At 39.1% G+C, this 18,525-nt stretch overlaps 2 protein-coding genes across 7 annotated transcripts; both read left to right on the top strand.

The window, feature by feature from the left end:
• Positions 1 to 1,212: 1,212 nt before the first annotated feature.
• seta (SET nuclear proto-oncogene a) lies at positions 1,213 to 5,146 on the top strand. Its single transcript, XM_029439424.1, has 8 exons — positions 1,213 to 1,513; positions 2,612 to 2,669; positions 2,933 to 3,075; positions 3,204 to 3,307; positions 3,391 to 3,504; positions 3,708 to 3,878; positions 4,057 to 4,188; positions 4,271 to 5,146. Exons 1-8 carry the CDS (start codon positions 1,441 to 1,443, stop codon positions 4,292 to 4,294), a joined length of 819 nt encoding a protein of 272 aa, XP_029295284.1. The 5' UTR covers positions 1,213 to 1,440; the 3' UTR covers positions 4,295 to 5,146.
• Positions 5,147 to 6,146: 1,000 nt separating this feature from the next.
• On the top strand, positions 6,147 to 18,287 carry LOC115013269 (outer dense fiber protein 2-like). 6 transcript variants are annotated; one of them, XM_029439418.1, is made up of 19 exons: positions 6,533 to 6,661; positions 7,810 to 8,143; positions 8,238 to 8,340; positions 8,772 to 8,888; positions 9,483 to 9,628; positions 10,675 to 10,804; positions 10,901 to 11,032; positions 11,127 to 11,201; positions 11,298 to 11,369; positions 11,545 to 11,661; positions 12,033 to 12,230; positions 12,851 to 12,960; positions 14,012 to 14,147; positions 14,338 to 14,448; positions 15,039 to 15,302; positions 16,784 to 16,884; positions 17,032 to 17,194; positions 17,814 to 17,928; positions 18,020 to 18,287. In XM_029439418.1, the coding sequence occupies exons 2-19, from the start codon at positions 7,950 to 7,952 to the stop codon at positions 18,145 to 18,147; spliced, it is 2,412 nt and encodes an 803-aa protein (XP_029295278.1). In that variant the 5' UTR covers positions 6,533 to 6,661; positions 7,810 to 7,949; the 3' UTR covers positions 18,148 to 18,287. The 6 variants fall into 6 exon arrangements, with proteins under 6 accessions (XP_029295282.1, XP_029295280.1, XP_029295278.1 ...); XM_029439417.1 differs by having other exon boundaries at positions 17,814 to 17,939; XM_029439422.1 differs by lacking the exons at positions 6,533 to 6,661; positions 7,810 to 8,143 and adding an exon at positions 6,147 to 6,240 and having other exon boundaries at positions 8,203 to 8,340; positions 17,814 to 17,939.
• Positions 18,288 to 18,525: the final 238 nt, after the last annotated feature.

Here is an 18,525-nt window from a genome sequence, read left to right as displayed (position 1 = left end):
TACATGTTTCTGTAGAGGGATACACAATGCCTTACCAGATATTTTCAGATGTCATGTGCCCCTGGAGAGTATAAGATCATATTTCTTGGACAAAATATATTACTGGTATCAGGTAAAAGACGCTCTTGCATGGATCGACATAACAATGGACATTTAGCATACAAAATGGAGAAGATAACAGCATATGTTAACCATAAATTGGAATTATTTGTGTCACGCTGGGAAAACTTGGTTGAGTATGGAACGTCCCACAGGTCAGACTTTATTTTATGCAAATCTATGATTATATGGTAAAGATCACTCCCTTATTGTCCATATTTTTGACGTTTTTTAATTTTTCTCTGTATTCGTCACAAATCATGGACGATGAACATTTAGAGTAAGTACTCATCTTGCTTACAAGAACAAAGTCCTCCATGTGACCTTTGATTAAAAAACAGCAGAAACAAAAACGCACACAAAAGCATCAGCATCCAGCATGTTGTAGAAGACACACAGTAGGCCACACTTCAGTTTCTGCCAGTACTGTAAATGCTGAATATACATTGCATTGAAAATGTTTTGAGATGTTTAAAGAGAAAATAAAGAGTATTTGTAGAACTCAAATGTTTGTGAAGAGTCCAAATGTTTATATAACGTGCAATGTTTTCCAAATGTATTCAGATTAGATTACATTTTTTTGTTAATTTTTGCAGTACAATGTCACTAATTACAAAAAGTTACTGTGTAATTTATATTCAGTAACTGGCTATATTTCACAGCAATCTGACCAAACCCTGGTTGTTGATTTTGTGTGTCCTATATGTATTGTAGGATATATGATATTGTCTTCAATAAAGTGTAATATAAAATAATAATAAAAAGTCCTGTTTACTCGTCCTTTCCGTATAAAAATCGATCAATTAGCCAGGGAAAACCGTTGACTAAAAAGCTCATTTGCATTGACCACCAGAATGAGGTTCCTCCTGCCTCTAGTGATATTCAGCATCTTTTTAAAAGTGCGCAAGTGCGAGTCGGTCCGACTGAAGGTTTGGCCTTGCCTGAATAAACGTGCATTTTTGGGCGTCATTAATTTAAAATTATTTTCTGAGATCAACATGAGTACTTATTTGAGATAATGTTCATTTTAAATTAGGTTTAAAGAAGAGAAAGAGGAGTAAATCAGCAAATTGGAGCCAAGTAGTGAGACCTATTTTGAGAGGCGGAGCTCGCCCTCTTCTCCATTCGGCGAGGCGCGTTCGTAATGAAAGGAGCGCGTGAGCGGCGGTTGCTGTGACTTCCTCGCTCATCGGCAGCTACATTGTGTGGAACGCAGCACGCTGTTGGCTTCTGCACGCTGTGAACTTTACGCCGAAAATTCTCCTTTTCAAGGAGAAACCAGATTGCAAAGCTACCAGCTTTTTTCTCAGACGTCTGTAAGTTAACCCAGTTTGAGAAAACATGTCGGCCTCGGCGGCAAAAGTGAGTAAAAAGGAGCTGAACTCGAACCATGACGGAGCGGACGAAACCTCCGGTAAGATGGGGAATCATGGCGGCCTCTCGTTCACCGCCATTTTCACTTTCTTCTTCTAACATAATTTGCTTAGCCACAGGATGCAATATTATTGATTAATATTATGTGTATTGCTTTCATTTGGCTCCGGGGCCTTCTTTGTGCTTGACCGCGGTGGTTTACTGCGTGTGCTCATATTTCGATAACAGCAGCTAGCTCGCCAGCTAACGCATTTATTAGCATGCCTGCTGTTGTTCAGTTCAGACCGGTGCTGAGAGGCCATGTTAGCTAGCTGGTTTAGCATCATCAGCGTGGCCAGTTTTGTCGTTGGCTACTGCATGAGTGGCTGTGTGTTATGCTGAAAGATATTTTGTCATGAGTGCTGTTGTAAAAATACCTCGAAATTGACCAATATATTTTTTGCATCACTTTTATAGTGTTCAATAACTGGGGAAAGTAGCCATTTCATTCGGGCATTAGCCGTTAGCCAGCTAGTGTTGTTGTTGTAATGTTACCTAACGCTAGCTGACGACGTTGTTTTGTTGCTGGTCAAAATGCATCTAAATTAAACGGTCCTTCAATCAGTTAAACTAGACAACTATTATATTTAGACAATTTGATGCAGGATTCCGCTGTATGGTAACCGGTTTGACTGTTAGGGGGTGGGGGGTATTCTGGCATCTGTCCTAGCTCTGTCTCTCACGTTATCGTGGCTCTCTGTGTCTGTGCAGTCCCACATTTAAACCACGCGGCCTTGTCGGTAGCAGCCGGCAGGAAACGGAGTGTTTGAGCCGCTAGAGCTGCAGCTATTGGCCGCTCATATTACATTAACCTCCGGGGGAGTCCGACTACCGTGATTTACCGCGAACTACCGATGGATTAATTATTAACTCCAAAACTTATTTGAACTGCCAAAACAACAAAGTTCTTGAAAGTACAGTAAACTTAATTGTGCGCCTCAAAAGAAACGCGTACTATTTCATTTTGAATACCCCTAGTTTTGTATGCAGTTAATGCACACGCAAAAACAAAAAATATATATTAATAACGTGTCTGTCTTTTGTCCCATTGTCGACTTATGCATATTTTGTAACACATTCTTATTTGTCTTTTTTACAGAGAAAGAGCAGCAAGAGGCAATTGAACACATCGACGAAGTTCAAAACGAAATTGACAGGTAATTGGGTGGAAAAATCTAATTATTATAAATTTGATCCTTGTAGGGCTGATATTTCCTGTTCAGCAGAATATTCAAAAAGGTGATAAGTATGTGTTAATAAATGAAGTAACTAGTGAAGTCAGATGCTGTAACCTGTTGGCATAAAGAAACAACATATCACTGTTTGACATCCCTAAATATTGTTAGTGTACAAAGTGGATTGGCTTAATTATTTTGTGCATGCAAACCAAAACTGTTTTTGTTATTTCTTCCCCCTTCAGGTTGAACGAGCAAGCCAGTGAGGAGATCCTCAAAGTAGAACAGAAATACAACAAACTCCGTCAACCATTCTTTCAGAAGAGGTCAGAACTGATCGCCAAAATCCCCAACTTCTGGGTCACCACATTTGTCAACCATCCACAAGGTGAGCAATTCCACATACGGTTTTTATTGCCATTGTCTAGTGTTAAAGACATTATATTACAATGACAAAAGTTTGAATGTGTTGGACAAAGTTAAAGTCTGGGCTGTGCGACCTGTTTCCCCTCACAGTATCTGCCCTTCTGGGAGAGGAAGATGAAGAAGCACTTCATTACCTAAGCCGAGTGGAGGTGACAGAGTTTGAAGACATCAAGTCAGGCTACAGAATAGATTTTGTAAGTATTGTAATGTTAAGTATTGATGCACACATGGAGGTGCACGTTGTTTCTTGTGCTCTTACCCTTTTTGTGTCTTCTAGTATTTCGACGAAAATCCATACTTCGAAAATAAAGTACTTTCCAAAGAGTTCCATTTGAACGAGAGTGGAGACCCATCTTCAAAGTCGACAGAAATCAAATGGAAATCAGGAAAGGTATGTGTATCTTAAGATCCTCATTCAGTGTCTTTTTTTTTGTATGTTTTTATTTATATATAAAAATTAGATTTTCTTCCTGAACGGCTAGGCTAGTTTTGAGTTCTTAACTAAAATTAAAGCAGCATGACCTAACTCAAAGGCTTGTATAGTGAACATTTTCAACAGTTCAGACATCTTATTTTTCCCCCATGTGATTGTAGGACCTGACCAAGCGCTCCAGCCAGACACAGAACAAAGCCGGAAGGAAGAGGCAACACGAAGAGCCAGAGAGCTTCTTCACTTGGTTCACTGATCACGCTGACGCCGGCGCTGATGAGCTCGGGGAGGTCATCAAGGACGACATCTGGCCAAACCCCCTGCAGTACTACCTGGTATGTTTACAACCAGGTTAATGTATTATAAGCAGACAGCTTTGTTTATTTGTTTAATTGTATCTTTGGCTGTTCCAGGCATGGTATCTTTCTGATGAAATGAGAATCACCAGGGCAGGAAACTTCCTTGTATGACTGAAAGATGAACAAAAGTGCTAAAAGTTATTCTTATCCCTAGGTTCCTGACATGGATGACGAAGAGGGTGAAGGTGAGGACGATGAAGAGGACGAGGAGGGTCTGGAGGACATTGACGAGGAGGGAGATGAAGATGGCGAGGAGGACGAAGAGGACGATGGAGAAGATGGAGAGGTAATGTGATGTTTAAGTCAAACGTAGTGAAAAGTGTTTGTTTTCAATATGTCGCTGACTTTCTGATATCTTATTGTTTCAGGATGATGAGGGAGAAGACGACTAAGAAATAACTTCACCTAGCCAGACCCTAAACCTTCTATTCTCTGTTTGGTTTTTCCACTCGCGTTCGGGAGCAAAGGTTTTAATTTTATTTTTTTTTGTTACTTTTTTTTATATAAATTTGTGTGCGCGCTTCATTTTCCATTCTGAAGCCTCTTCACCTTGTCGGTGCCATGTTATGTTCTCCTTTGACTCATCTTAGGCCAATGGCACTTTGCCCTGAATTGTGAGTACCATCCCCAAAGTCATCTCAAAAATAATAAAAATAAAAAAAAGTATAAAAATAGAATCGGCACGGCATCCTGAGTAGAATTTAAAGACAATTCACACAGAATTCCTCCTGTTAAAGGTTGTGGTGAATTGACTTAAAGCCATGGTGTAGTGACCCAGCGCTAGTTGACCTCTCAATTCCCCCCCCATATAATTTTTTTTTTTCAGTTGGGGTATTGATCCCTTGAAGAAAAACTGTTGTTTTCCCCTATGTGGTTAACGAGTGCCAGCTCATTCCTTTTGACTTGTAATGTTTAGGGGGAGGAGGGTGGGGCAGGGTAGGAGTATGTTGGTTATTGGGGAGAGTGGTTATTTTGACACCATTTCTATGGGACTTTTTTTTTTCATTGTATTGTTTTACAGATATCCATGAGATTTGAAATGACATTTTTAATAAAGAACAAAATGGAAAAAAAACAAGCTTGTAAATTTTGGCCCCCACTGCTTCATGGGTAAAATAAAAAAAGACTTGTCTCATAGAAGTTACAATAAATCACATTTCCTTTTCTGCTGGGGGGATAAGAAACTGTTTTAAATTTGAGGTGTAAAACTTGCTTTGTTACAATAATAAAACTTACTGTGTTTACTTGTGGGTGCATAGAAATTTATTAAAAAAAATTAAGTTGGGTAGCAGCAAAGGCACCTGGGTTAATTGCACAGTCAAAAGTCCCATCAGCTCTTGAAGGATTTTGGAGTCATAAGCAGGCTCGAAGCAAAGTCTTCTCTTAAAAGACGATGGGTGATCAAAGCCAGGAAGGTGTGCCCTGACTCCTCAAATTTGTTTTTTGTGACTGTATCTGGCCACTCGCTGGGTTGGAAGGCCCAACCTGGAGTGTGGAGAAAAAGAAATATAATTATTGTTAAAAATGTTGTACAATATTGTTGTATCATAAAATGTAGCACATTGATTCAAACACGTGAGAAAGCAAATCAAGGCATAATTGAACACGTGTTACATGCTCCCTAATTAAAATGTAACTATTGGTACCCACTAAACAGATTATTCTAACTTTTTTGTTGAGTTATTTGTCTCGTAGAGACTAAGTCTTATGATGACAAAGTCTTGTTGATAAATTATGAAACTATGGTAATACAAGAATGTCATTCTGAGGAGTGTAAATAACTTAATTTATTTACTTTGATTTAATATTCAAGACTTGCTATACAAAATCCTGATTACCACAGATGGTAAATACAAGTATCTCAAATCTTCATCTTAAACTTAAAACAAGAATTTCATGAGAAGTTGCAGGAGTGTGCATAACTTAAAAGTTGTTCCATTATAACAAAATACTTATTACAGCAGCTAATAGCATATTTAAAAAATATATATATAAATACCTCATAAAAGGTAAATGAGTGTAATACTTTTTATTTAAGTTGTACTCTATAATAGTCTTAATTTATAATCTAAATATAAGTTAATATATATTTAACAATTAAGCATATTAATAGTTAAATAGTTTAATTATCTTAAGTGACCGAAACGTTGAACACCGCCTGTAAACTGTTCCCAGTAATACCGTCTTTATAAATGTTAGATTTTGAAGATGGATACTGCATTTTTGCACCATTACGGGTTCGTACGCACCTAAATGAGTGTTACACCGCGGACAGGTGGCCAGCGTCCACGAGAACCTCGGGAACCAGGAGAAGTGTTTATCTGCCGGCCAGTGCTGGGTAACGTTCGCCTTCCTGAACGTAATCACCTCAAACTGGTGTCCGTGGGGATTTTCGAAAAGCTGCACGTTAACCCTTCGGCCCCCGATCGACGTGTCGTTGCGGCTGGAGAGAGCCAGTCGGCTTTGAACAAAGTGAATGTCCGTCCCGACCGCCAGCTCGTGTCCGCACGCCCTGCACAGTATCAGGGCGGCGCTGCTGCTGGTCCCCCGTTCGTCCTCCACGGCAGCAGCACACGCATCACCGGGCTGGTATGCAGCGGGATGAAACAACAGTACTAAGGAGATATACTGCATTATTGTTAACCTCTCCTGCTGCTTTACCATCTTGTACATCACTGCTTCCTCTGACGCACATGGAAGGCTAATTTCAAACTAGCTTAGCTTAAACTCCTAGCTAGCGTTAGCTGTTTTTAACTGAGGTGAGCTAACATCAATGTCGTTCCCTTATCAAATACCAGTCGAAAGTTTATCATTACTAAAGTATGTTAACTCCACCAAGAAGCACTAACTTTTAGTGTACATATACTACTATATCGTGATTAGTGAATTTAAGAAGCGAGTAGTTTAGCTTGATTTTTCAGGCTAACCAATGGGCGGAAGTGTCGTCATCTCAACTATTTCCTTCTCTTAACTGCGTACATTACAGTACAATAACACCTATTTTATACAGTCTTATGAACAACACTACAAGTAAAAGTCATGCAATCTAGTAATGTGTTCTTCAAATTATATATGAATTATGTGGGATTCAGGCTTAATTTTTATTTATTTATTGAATACAGAAATTGGAGTAAATATAGGTTAGTACCAGAATCAGATTTATTGTCCAACTTCAGCACATAACATGTCATTTATATGATACATATTTAGCTCTGTACCCAAAATATATGACCCATCAGATTAAAAAACACCACACTGTTAAAATACTCCACTACAATTAAAAGTCCTGCATTCTTAAAGCATGTTTGTATGATCAGTAAAGTGTACTTAAAGTATGAATGGTAAAATGATACCTGTCAGTGTTTTACTATTATAACTTATGATTTTGGATTAATATTACTGCTGCATTAATGTGCAGGTTGCATTTTACTGCTGTATATGTTTTAGGTTGAGCTAATTGTAACTCTTTAATATATTGTTGGGTAGTTTAATGTACAACAATGCATCATATTCCATTAGATCATCTTATTTTTGTGGCGTTGCTGTCCTGTGAGAACCACATATCCCTAAAAAGCAGTGGAGGAAGAAGTACTCAGATCTTAAAAGTAGTAATACCACAGTGACAATACAATATATATGATTGGATTATCATTTTTGATGCATTAATGCACTTTAATGTTGCAGCTGGTAAATCTGGAACTCATTCTAATTACTTGATATACTACTGACCACTTAATGTATACTAAAACTTCATAAAATCTGAATCTTAAAATAATGTAAGTAGGAGAATTCCCCAACACATAAAGGAACACTTTATCTTCAGTTAATCACAAATAAAGGGGATAAAACGATCTCTAATTCATTTATTTATTTTTAGCCTTTATTTAACCAGGTTTCTCTCATTTAGATCAAAGATCTTCTTCACAAGACCTGGCCAAGAATAGCAGCAAGTAAAAAAAACTAAAGCAGACAGACAAATATGGTGGAGTGAAAAGTACAATACCGATATTTCCTTCTGAGTGGAGTTTAAGTAAAGAGGAGCGTAACATGGAAATATCACCCTTTTCTTCAGTGGTTACTACGGACAACGCCTATCGTAAACTCGCCTCCCCCAATCACAGACGGGGATATTGCAAACGAGCCAATCAGAGAGGAGGTTTGTCGTTCCAAACAACCGTCCGCTCCAAAGCAGACAGACGTCGAGATTTATCTTGGAAACATGTAGCTGCTAACTTAGCACGGTAACAACGAACTACACTTTAGCCTTTTAAATATTGGTGTGTTTCTTTATTTTGTACAGAACGCGGTCTGAATGTTGTTGTAACGTCTCGAAAGGATGAAAACCCGGGATTCACCTCCGCCGCCGGTTCACGTCCATGTACCGGACAGCACTCCTGTACATGTTCATATGAGGAGGAGTCCGAGCAAGACCCCACAGGTTATTATACTGGTGGTTTATTACACTGGAAATACAGGTTGACGTTTTTATAGGTCATTTTCTGACTGCCGATGTATGCATGGTGATCAACGTTTATCACACATGCAGAGTACTTTATTAGCTAATATGTAAAATTCACAGTGCAGGAAGAAGTACTCAAATCTTGTACTCCAGTAAAAGTAACAATACCACAGTGTAGAAATACTCAAGAAAAAGGCATGCATTCAATGAAAAGAAAATACTCAAGTAAAGTACAAGTACCTCAAAAATGTACTCACCTGCCTGGTATTTTAGTTGATTCATAGTCCCTTGTACTTTTTCCCTTTTTAATGTGTTTTTTAAAGATTTAAAAATTAAATGGACATAATTATGTCGAAGATAGGGATGCTACAATAGGTCTTAAGTGTTTTACCTGTGGACCCCCCCTGCAGTATAGGACAAAAGATGCTATGGTGAGGGGAGATGGAGGGAGGCCAAAGGTCCGGACGCCGTGGATTCCTCCAGGAAGACTGTCCTGCAGATGGGATGTGGGCTCGTACAAGTGCCAGGTCTCTTTATAGTGTTTACCTCTCACTGCAATGCTTTCATTCAGAGACAAATAATAAATATGCTGGCAAATTAACTTCTGAAGAGTATGGGATATTCTGGCAGGATAGACAGGTTTGCACTGAGTACTGAAACAAAACTACATTTAAACAACAGAATAGAACTAATCGTCTAATTTCATGTCTTGTTTACCAAGGACTGAAGTTGGTTGCTTTACATTTAAAGATGTCATGATTTATTTTAATGTTTATTTGAAACAGCAACATTCAGAGCAGAAATGTGATAAGGAATAATATAGACTGATGATGGATAGATTTTTGTATGAATTTTCAATAAATAAGCTCATAAACATGTTCCAAACATGTTGGTGCTCAGATTGGATGAAATGGAAGATACACACTGACATGCAGCATGTTTTATTGATGTGGAATTAGGCAGCATTTCCTACTTTAAATACTTCAGAGGTTTAATATCTTTTCCTTTAAGAAAAATATTTCAGCCCCAGGTTCAATTGCTGAATTCAGTGCAGATATGTATTGTTTAGTGTACAGCCCTGTAGTACATTTGGTTGAGAGTTGTGTTTGTTTGTGTCTTAGGATCAGAGAAGCAGAGTGGAGCATCGATCAGAAAGTGGAATGGGACATCAGTGTGATGAAGAGGAGCAGGAAGAAGAGCTCGCTGGAGTATCCAAAAACCTCAGTGTCCTCCTCAGAGAGCAAGAGAGCATTCGTCATTTAAAGAAGTAAGAGCCTCTTCAGCAGCTTGAAAATAACAAAGCTTTGTACTGATGCCTCATAATCAAAGGAAACCCTCTAACACACTTTAACTTAAAGTTATCTACTTTTCATTTTTGGGGATATGTTGTTTTGTGATGATGTGTCTTCTTTGGGTGGAAACTGCTACTGTCCAAAAATGAGACAATAAAACATCCAGCAATTTTTAGAAGTATGTTGTTGTTGTCAATCCCCTATATTATGTTATACTATATTATTATTATTATATTATTATTATTATTATATTATTATTATTATTATTATTACATTGCACCATAATTATATCTTATACCACATACTCTATACTGTCTTACTCTCTAATTACATGAACGTTTGCATCGCACTGGTTCCTCTGACAAAAAGCTAATGGGATGGGAAAATAAGTTCTATGGCAAACAAGCGTTTATGATAATAACATGATCAGCAAGATAATAATCCCAAATGAACACCACAGTTATGATTTTTGTAGCTTTAATTAAAGGCTATAAACAAACTACACCACGGTTGCATGACTTTAACGTCACCACCACTAAGCTAAAGGCGACTAGTGTTTGGCGTGATGACGATTAATAGTCTCATTTAGACACTTGTTAGCAACCGCCTTTTTTAAAGACACGTTTAAGCTTCAAAATACACGAGTGCAAAACGGCTAACTCCAGGTTTATAGGACTCATTCCTGCAGTACTCTATTATATCTATATTATGTTGCTATATTTATAATAAAGACAACACTAAGTATCATTACTTAATCACAGTATATATTATTCTTATTATATTCTGTTTAATAATATATACGAGACTTGCTGCTAAGAACCACACCATTGTCACTTTACCTCGTAACTTTGTCTCTAATTGTTCTTGTATACTTTCTATTTTTACTTCTATTTGTATCAAAGTTTTATTATTTATTTTTGATCTCTTTTTATCTGTACTTATATCTGTCTTTGTGCTGCCACAACACCTGGCTCAGTTATCTTATCTTATTTCAGTTAGTGTTTTTCCCTCTTGCTTACAGTTTGGATTCTAGGAGTCAACACCGAGAGACAGACGTGCTCCTGAGGGCGCTCGTAGAAGCAGAAATCGACGGTGTAGCAGTAGCTAATCAGCTGACAGCCCTGAAGGAAACTACCGACAGCTTCGCTAAGGTAAATCTGGAAGGACAGATGAAGGATGAAGCAATGGAGGAGGACTTATTTTGCTGTACATGATCGTGTTTTAACTTATTCACTTATTTCTTGTAGGACAAGAGGCTGTCAAAGTTGCACGCGGTTTCACTTCGGCGGAAGCAGGAGTTGTTGCTAGAGAAGATCGAGATGTTTGACAACACAAATCGCAGCCTTCGAGAGCTCCTCAGAGAGAGGAGTGAATACGAGGTATAGGAAGTAGAAGAAAAACTCAAGGAGAGTCAAATGCCAACGTGCAATAATTGTCTTCTGACTGTTATTTGCTGCGTTGTTGTTTCCACAGAGAGAATCATTTGAGTGGTCAGAACAGAAAGATGCCTTAAGGAAGAAATTGACTGACAGCGAAGCAGAGAACAATGTGAGTGTTGTCAGCTGGTCATATTCAGTACTGTACGTTATCATCAGCCGCCAGACATCAGAGCTCATGTTTCATGTTTTTCTTCTTCTCTTACAGCGACTTTTGGTCAAACTCGCCAACAGGGAGAAAGAGGCTTTTAAGCTGGCTGAGCATTTGGACTTTGAAAAGGTTTGAAACTTACCATTAGATTTGTGCTACTACGACACCATTTATTTTTTTACTAATGTTGTATCCTGTCATAGCTTGGTAGAAAAAGGTTGATATCTCTCGCACACCTTTTTAAGGTTCAGGTGTTCACAACTAGAAAGTCCCCCTCACCCTCTGCTTCACTCTATTGTGGCAGGACAATGTGAAGCAGACGGAGGAGCTTTCAAGAATCCTGCAGTCGACCCGCGGCCATCTGGAATCTGAGCTGAACAGAACAGAAGCTGAAAAGGTCCATCTGGCTGCTCAGATCCAGGTCTGTGAACATACAATACAATAAAACACAAACACTGTAACTGGCACATGTGGACCCGTTGTTCATCTTTCCGCTGCTGTCAGTATAACAAGGAAACATATTTCAGCTCTGAGGGATTAAAACTCTGGTTCTTCTGCTATCTACATGACCAATCAGTGTTACTACATCAGCATGCAGCAGGCTGATACTGTAATGATATTATATATGATTATATATAATGATTCTATACTTCGGTCACATTTGCCTCAGCGTTTTGGTGCATAACAATACACACAATGTGACAAAACCTCTCAATACAATACTGCGTGCTTGGTTACATTCCACCACTGAAAATGGGTGTAAATGTATGTTTCCCTCTGTGTGTGGAGCAGAGGATGCAGCAGAGCCACGAGCAGCAGCAGGAGGAGCTGCTGGCTCTGCAGGAGGAGCTGCAGGCTCTGAGGCAGCGGAGAGAGGAGGAGGAAAAGGAGCACGGGCGGCAAGACCAGGAGGCGTTAGCCCTGCTGACCCAGCAGGCTGAGCGAGCCGAGCAGTCTGCCAGGCAGCTCGAGGAAAAGCTGCAGGAGAAGGTCAGTATTCAGAGTTATCGCAGGTCTACACCACTGAATCCTCACAGAACATCAGAGTGGTGGGCAGAGTTGAGTGCTGTGTACACAAAGCCTTCTACAAAGTGCTGGTTCTTTAGGTTGATCCACAAACCTCTCTGTGGTTTATTCTGCATGCAGCAGCCGTAAATACTTAAGTTTTCCTTATGTTGTGTTTTAATCTTAAGGTATTCCTTCAAATCGGTCAGGCGTTGCACAATCACCCGTAGGAACAATTAAAAGAAGAATCTTAAGGAAATATAAACGGCTACTTAACCTCTACAAAGTGTACTATGAGCTGAGTTCATTTCCTTCATGTCTTATATTTAAGATACTTCTTCCTTTGTCATATTAACGGAGAGATTATTTGAATTTGTTTTATCCAGTATGTCTTGCCACATTGGTCTCACTTAGCTGTCTTTTCCTTTGAATTTTCGAACATTATGAATCTACGTTTTTAACCTTACAAAACAATAATTACTAAAAATCAATCTCGCTTAAGTAAGGAATCAGTTTGAGATGTTTGTTGCAACTATCTTAACTAAGTAACTAAAAATAATACCTTAAGTGAAATCCTTATAATACAAATGTGTGTTTTGTTTAAGGAAGCCCAGTTGGCTCAAGCTCTGTCCACATCCAGTGACTGGTGCCTCCGCCACTCTAAAGAGGGAGCCGCTAAAGGACAGCTGGAGGAGGACATTTCTGCTCTCAAAGGGTGAGTCCATGTGAGACACACACTTAGTTTGTTTCTGTAAAACATCATGATGTGCAGCAATAACGCCCAAAAAACATTTTCACATTCTACTTATTTAGAACAAAATGAAACCTCAATGTTGATAAAACAAAAATGATTATGTGAAAAAAGTCTCCGCCTCTGCACCAGTTTATTATCTCATGTGATTATTCTACATTCTTTTTAAGGTCAGTCGATCTAATAAGGTTGTAAAAAGATGATTCCGAAACAAATGTGATTACACACTGAATGTAAAGCAGCATTTCTAATACTGTGGTATATTCTGTTATATAAAACAAAATAAACAAATATTCAATGTCAAAACATTTGAAAGGTTTTGTTTTACATGCTATTGCAGATAATAGTTATAATTTAGAAAATCTGTACATTAGTTTGGAATCAGCTATATTACAGTTAAAATAGTTGATGTTTTAATATTTCCTACAATAATGGCTATTTTAATAAAGAATAAATACACCAAATGTATTTTAAATTTTAAATGTCCCCAAAAGATTGAATTAAATGAAATGTAAAGATTCAACTTTGAATTTAGTCGATGTCCCCACAGTGTTGCATGATGGGAGAATACAGTTTGAACCATTTTCACCTTAAATACCCTTGGATTTAGAATTTATTTTCAAGTCCAGAAAAGCGTCACCCTCGATCATTATTAAACCACAACGGTGCAATTAGACTCTTTGGACACATGTTGATGCTTCCTGTTTCTCTTACCAATCACGGTGATTTCCTCTAATCTTATTGAACTGTTGCTCAGAGCTGTCTTTGTCTCTTTCTGACCTTTACATTGTCCGTCTTTGTGAACCATGTGCAAAACAAACCTTTCATGCAAAATAAAATGTATTTGTGAAGAGGACTTTCTCCAACCTAAAAGCATGAAAGACCATTAAATAACAGAGTCGTCCTCTCAGACCTCAGCTCCCAATCAAGCTCTGTGGCAGGAGACTCATATCTGTAATGGTGAGAACTGTGACGACAACATGACTCAAGCTTTACATGCCTGCTTCCATCACAGTCAGGTGACAGAGCTGAACTCTCAGCGTCATTCGGCGGAGGAGAGGAGTCGGGCGGAGAGGGAGGAGCTCAGGGATCAGCTTCATCACCTCAGCGCTGAAAGCACCTCCACCAAGCTGGACAACCAAAGACTCAAGGTAGCTTCAGGAAACTCTGCAGATGATTTGAGAATAGGTATTTATGTTGGACTACGTTATGATAGTGTTCGAGAATCATCATCATCATGTAAATTGCTTTAAAAATGTGTTTTATTTAATTGTGCTTCTTTTACGGGTTTAAAGTTTTGACAGCTTCTTGTACGGCTTCATAATGTTCTGTCATATTTAGAGTCAGGTGACATCGTCTGAGGAGAAGCTCGCAGGTCTGCAGTCTGAAGCCCGTCGGATGAAATCGTCAATCAAGAAGCACGAAAACCTGGTGGAGAAATACAAGAAAAAGGTTCAGTCACACTCTGAGTGATGCTGCTTCACTTTACAAACCTGCAAACAACTGACAAGTAACTTCAACTACTCAACCAAATGTCTGCACAATGATTTGCTTTTATGAATCCAGTAAATGACAAAGTGGACGTAAAGACAAACATGCCCTGTAGAGAAAACAGCATGAGCATGAGTTTTGTAAATTGATTATACTTCTCATGGAAACACATCAGATAGCAGAACGACTTTTGTTTCCCCCCACAAAACCTCATCTAGCAAAACATACATATGTACATATCCCGTCATGCACATGCAAATACACAATACAAGAGCGCTGATAACAGAACAACAAACAAACTGAAACAAAGGTCTTTGTGTAAAACATATTTGATCATCTTAAAATAAATAAATAAGGGCAATTCATTTGACTTCAACTCATTTTCTATAATATTCCAGGGACCTGACAGTCAACATTTCATTGTTATTTTATGTTGAAAGGGTAAATGGATAGATGTTTTATCAGCATGTCCAGAAAACAGGAGGTTTTAGAATGTGCTGGATAGTGTTGAGGTTTAGGGTGTTGTAGTGACGTCATACTTCTCTGTGCAGGTCCAGCAGGTTCGTCTGGAATCGGAGGAGTGCTGCCTGAAGCTGGAGCTGACACAGAAGGAGGCGCGGGAGGTGAACGTGAGCCTGGAGAGGGAGACGGAGCAGGTGAGGAGGGAGCTGCTGGGCCGGATCAGAGAGCTCGAGACGCTGCCCGACAGACTGAGGAGGACGGAGAAGCAGCTCAGAGACGCCCAGCAGGAGGCCGACGCCCACCAGAGGAGGAACATGGAGCACAACTCCGCCCTCTCTGAAGTCAGACACAAGGTACTCAAACAACCTGTGCGATACATTATAGCCGCGGTTGGGAGGCTCACTTTAAACATGTATTCCAATATAATTACTAATCACTTGTTAAAGAATGTAGTCAGTAACCTAATCACAAATATTAAAGTAATTACATCGATACAAAATACGCAAAGAAAGAAAAGCAGAATGCTGTAGTGTGGGAGACTTTGTGAGGCCGGTGTAGTGAGGAGATGTGATGCGTGTGCTAGTATATCCTTCTGTATTTTAAAATCTATTTGGCTAATAATCCCCATTTTTACTGAATGCATCGTTAATCTGATTGTTTAAGTAACTGTAACGGAATACAATTACTTTTTGTTTTGTGTCTAATCACGTAACGCCGCTCCGTGTCCTCCGTTACTCCCCATGTCTGGTTATATCTTTGGTAGTTGGAGGAAAAAAACAGGAGCAATGGTGAAGGTTAACTTTGTTGTATTTCAGTCGTTAGTCTGTTAAATAGAAGGTTTTAAACTAAAGTCACAGGATCTGGAGTCGTGAGGTTTGGAGCCCACAGTTACAGAGCTCCTTCATAAGGTTCAACACGGTCACACGTGGCGACATTCACCTGAAGGTTTACCAAAGTTGAACTCCACACGAAGCGAAGATACGATTTTGCTTCGCCCCATTGCTCGCATAGCATGGAAGTAAGTGGGGGGCGGATGTTCATTTCAGGCATGTGTGACCGTGCTCTAAAGCTCGTCTTCAGCAGAGTAAAACGTCACATGACTCACAACCGGCATGTTAATTGGACAGAGTTTTGGTAAAATGATCTCATGGCAGATCAAATATTTCCACTTTACCAAAATAACTAATGAAAGTTAGAAACTTTCTCGTCTTTACAGACAAGTTTTCCTTATTGTCATGTCAGCAGAGTCGATATTGAGCCTCGTCGGCTTCCTGCTGTGAAAGGGTTAAAAGGATTGTCCTTTTGTGCTGCTGACCTTTAAATAAAAGGATTCCAGTCTGTACTTTATTGCAATTCTTATGTAGTAGGTTGATGATTGAGTAATGTGCGATGTCCTCAAACAAAACAATGCCTCATTTTGAACTTCTTTTGCAGGACTTCATGAACCCTGAGCTTCTGAATCCCTTTCAAAACCAGCCAAATAAATAAAACAAATGCTTCGTGTGATGAGGTCCAGTCTCAGTACCATACTGTCATTCTTGATGCACTAGCACTTGTACATATTAAAACAGTGTTACAGTGCTGGCTACAGATATACGTTTACGTTTTGAAGCTCATAATTATACTAGAGATTTTGTTTGTAATCTCTCAGGAGGTTTTCAGAAGAAAATGTCATTCAAAAAGTCACATTTTACTTTCTTCTCGGCTGTCATCTGTTGCAAGAAATCATGCTTCCTAATTTAGTTTAACTGGAGAGAACTATTGGCTGTAATAATGCAGGATGAATGCATCAAAATTGGATTTCTTATTTCTTCCATGATTTGTTTGTTCACAGGTGGAACAGCAAGGCACTCAGCTGGAGACGGTCCAGCAGAGGAACCTGCTGCTGCAGGAGGAGAACAACGTCCTCAAAGAGAAAATTCACAACTTGGAGCGGTACAGACACTGACAGAATGATTTTAGAAAAATGAATATATACAGATAAAAGAATCACTTGTACACAGTGATAGCATACGTAACAAAGCACTTGTTTGTATACATTTTCCAAACTGCAGCTGTAGATTTCTGTGCTGTGTGTTGCAGGAGGCTGGAGGACTTGAAGGTAGAAAACAAAGAGATGTCTCAGGCTCTCCCGTCAAAGGAAGCTAGTATCCGCAGCGTTCAGCAGCAGCTGGAGGAGAAGACCCACGAGTGCAGCGTCCTGTCCAGACAGCTGCAACAAACTCTGGACGACGCACAGAGACAGGTCTGAAACATATACTTCTTTTACCTTCCTCTCATCTGTTACAGTCCTGACCACTTGCCCATGTACCTCCATGCTGCTTCTACTTTTTAAAATGCAGTTCAAGCCTGAAATGACTCTTTTGTGACTATTTAGTGAGAGTGTTGTGGAAGTAAAGTAATACTACAGACAAAGACAAATTGGGGCAGGCTGTGAATCAAAAGTGCACTGATGAAGGTTTTAGTGATACCACGAAAGGTCCTAAATTATTGTGTTTTGATGGATTGCAATAATCTGATCTAATTCTATCCGAGCTGGGGTTGTATTAAGTAGGGAATTTATTAAGAGTAAAAGCCTGGGCTCTAAATTGAAAGCCTAAAATAATAGAATGCATGATTTTATGGCCATGGGATCAGAAATGTTTTAATGGGTTTCAATTAGGACATTTTTGTCCTTGTGGGTCTAAGAGTCTGTATTTTGGCTACGCAGTTTATCAAGTACATATTATAGGAGCTGAGATCCAAAAGAAAACTCACAACCTTGCCAAAATGTTTGCAGTGTGTATAAACAAATGTTAGTAAGATTAGAAATCCAAAGATGTCCCTGGTGAGGCACAAAGGTCGACATGTTTTCCTTCCTGCAGGTGGACGACAGCATGCAGAGGGTTTTGGCCAAAGAGAGAGTGTCTCAGTCTAAAGCCTTAGACCTGCAGAGCCAGCTGAGCCGAGCCAAAACAGAGCAGAGTCAGTTACAGCGAAGTAAGGAGGAGGTACGTCGTGATGTCCATGGAATCTTTGCGTTCGACATACAAAATGGTGGTTTTCATTTGTTGTTTCTGATTTTCTTCAGATGGAGCGTCGTTTCCAGAGTCAGCAGAAGAACATGAAGGACAGACTGGAGCAGTCGGACTCTACAAACCGCAGTCTGCAAAACTATGTTCATTTTCTCAAAACCTCATATGGAAACGTGTTTGGTGACTCTCTACTTGCAAGCTGACTGCACAAACCTGACCAGCATTCATCCACTCCCACAGCATTGTAGTAAAACTAAATGACATTTGATTACTATTTTTGAATCGAGAGTTCTATGAAATTAATAAAAACGTTTTAAAATTAAATGCTCACATTATTGTTGCCTGAAATGTATTTATATTCTTTTGTATATATAATTTCCTGCACAATTCTTGGTTCTGATGGAATTTCTATGTAGGAAATGTATACATTTGGTTCAAACATGTTTTATTTTTGTATAAATTAGAAATAACATATAGCCTAGGCTATATGTTATTTCTAATTGTGGTGATTCTTCAACTACGGACCATTTTGGTCTGGAACCTTTTAGAAATTAAATATATT

This window comes from Cottoperca gobio, chromosome 9, assembly GCF_900634415.1.
Source record: "Cottoperca gobio chromosome 9, fCotGob3.1, whole genome shotgun sequence".
Lineage (NCBI taxonomy): Eukaryota > Metazoa > Chordata > Actinopteri > Perciformes > Bovichtidae > Cottoperca > Cottoperca gobio.
Note: the sequence above shows the minus strand (reverse complement) of the source record. Positions and strands in the feature narration are given on the sequence as shown.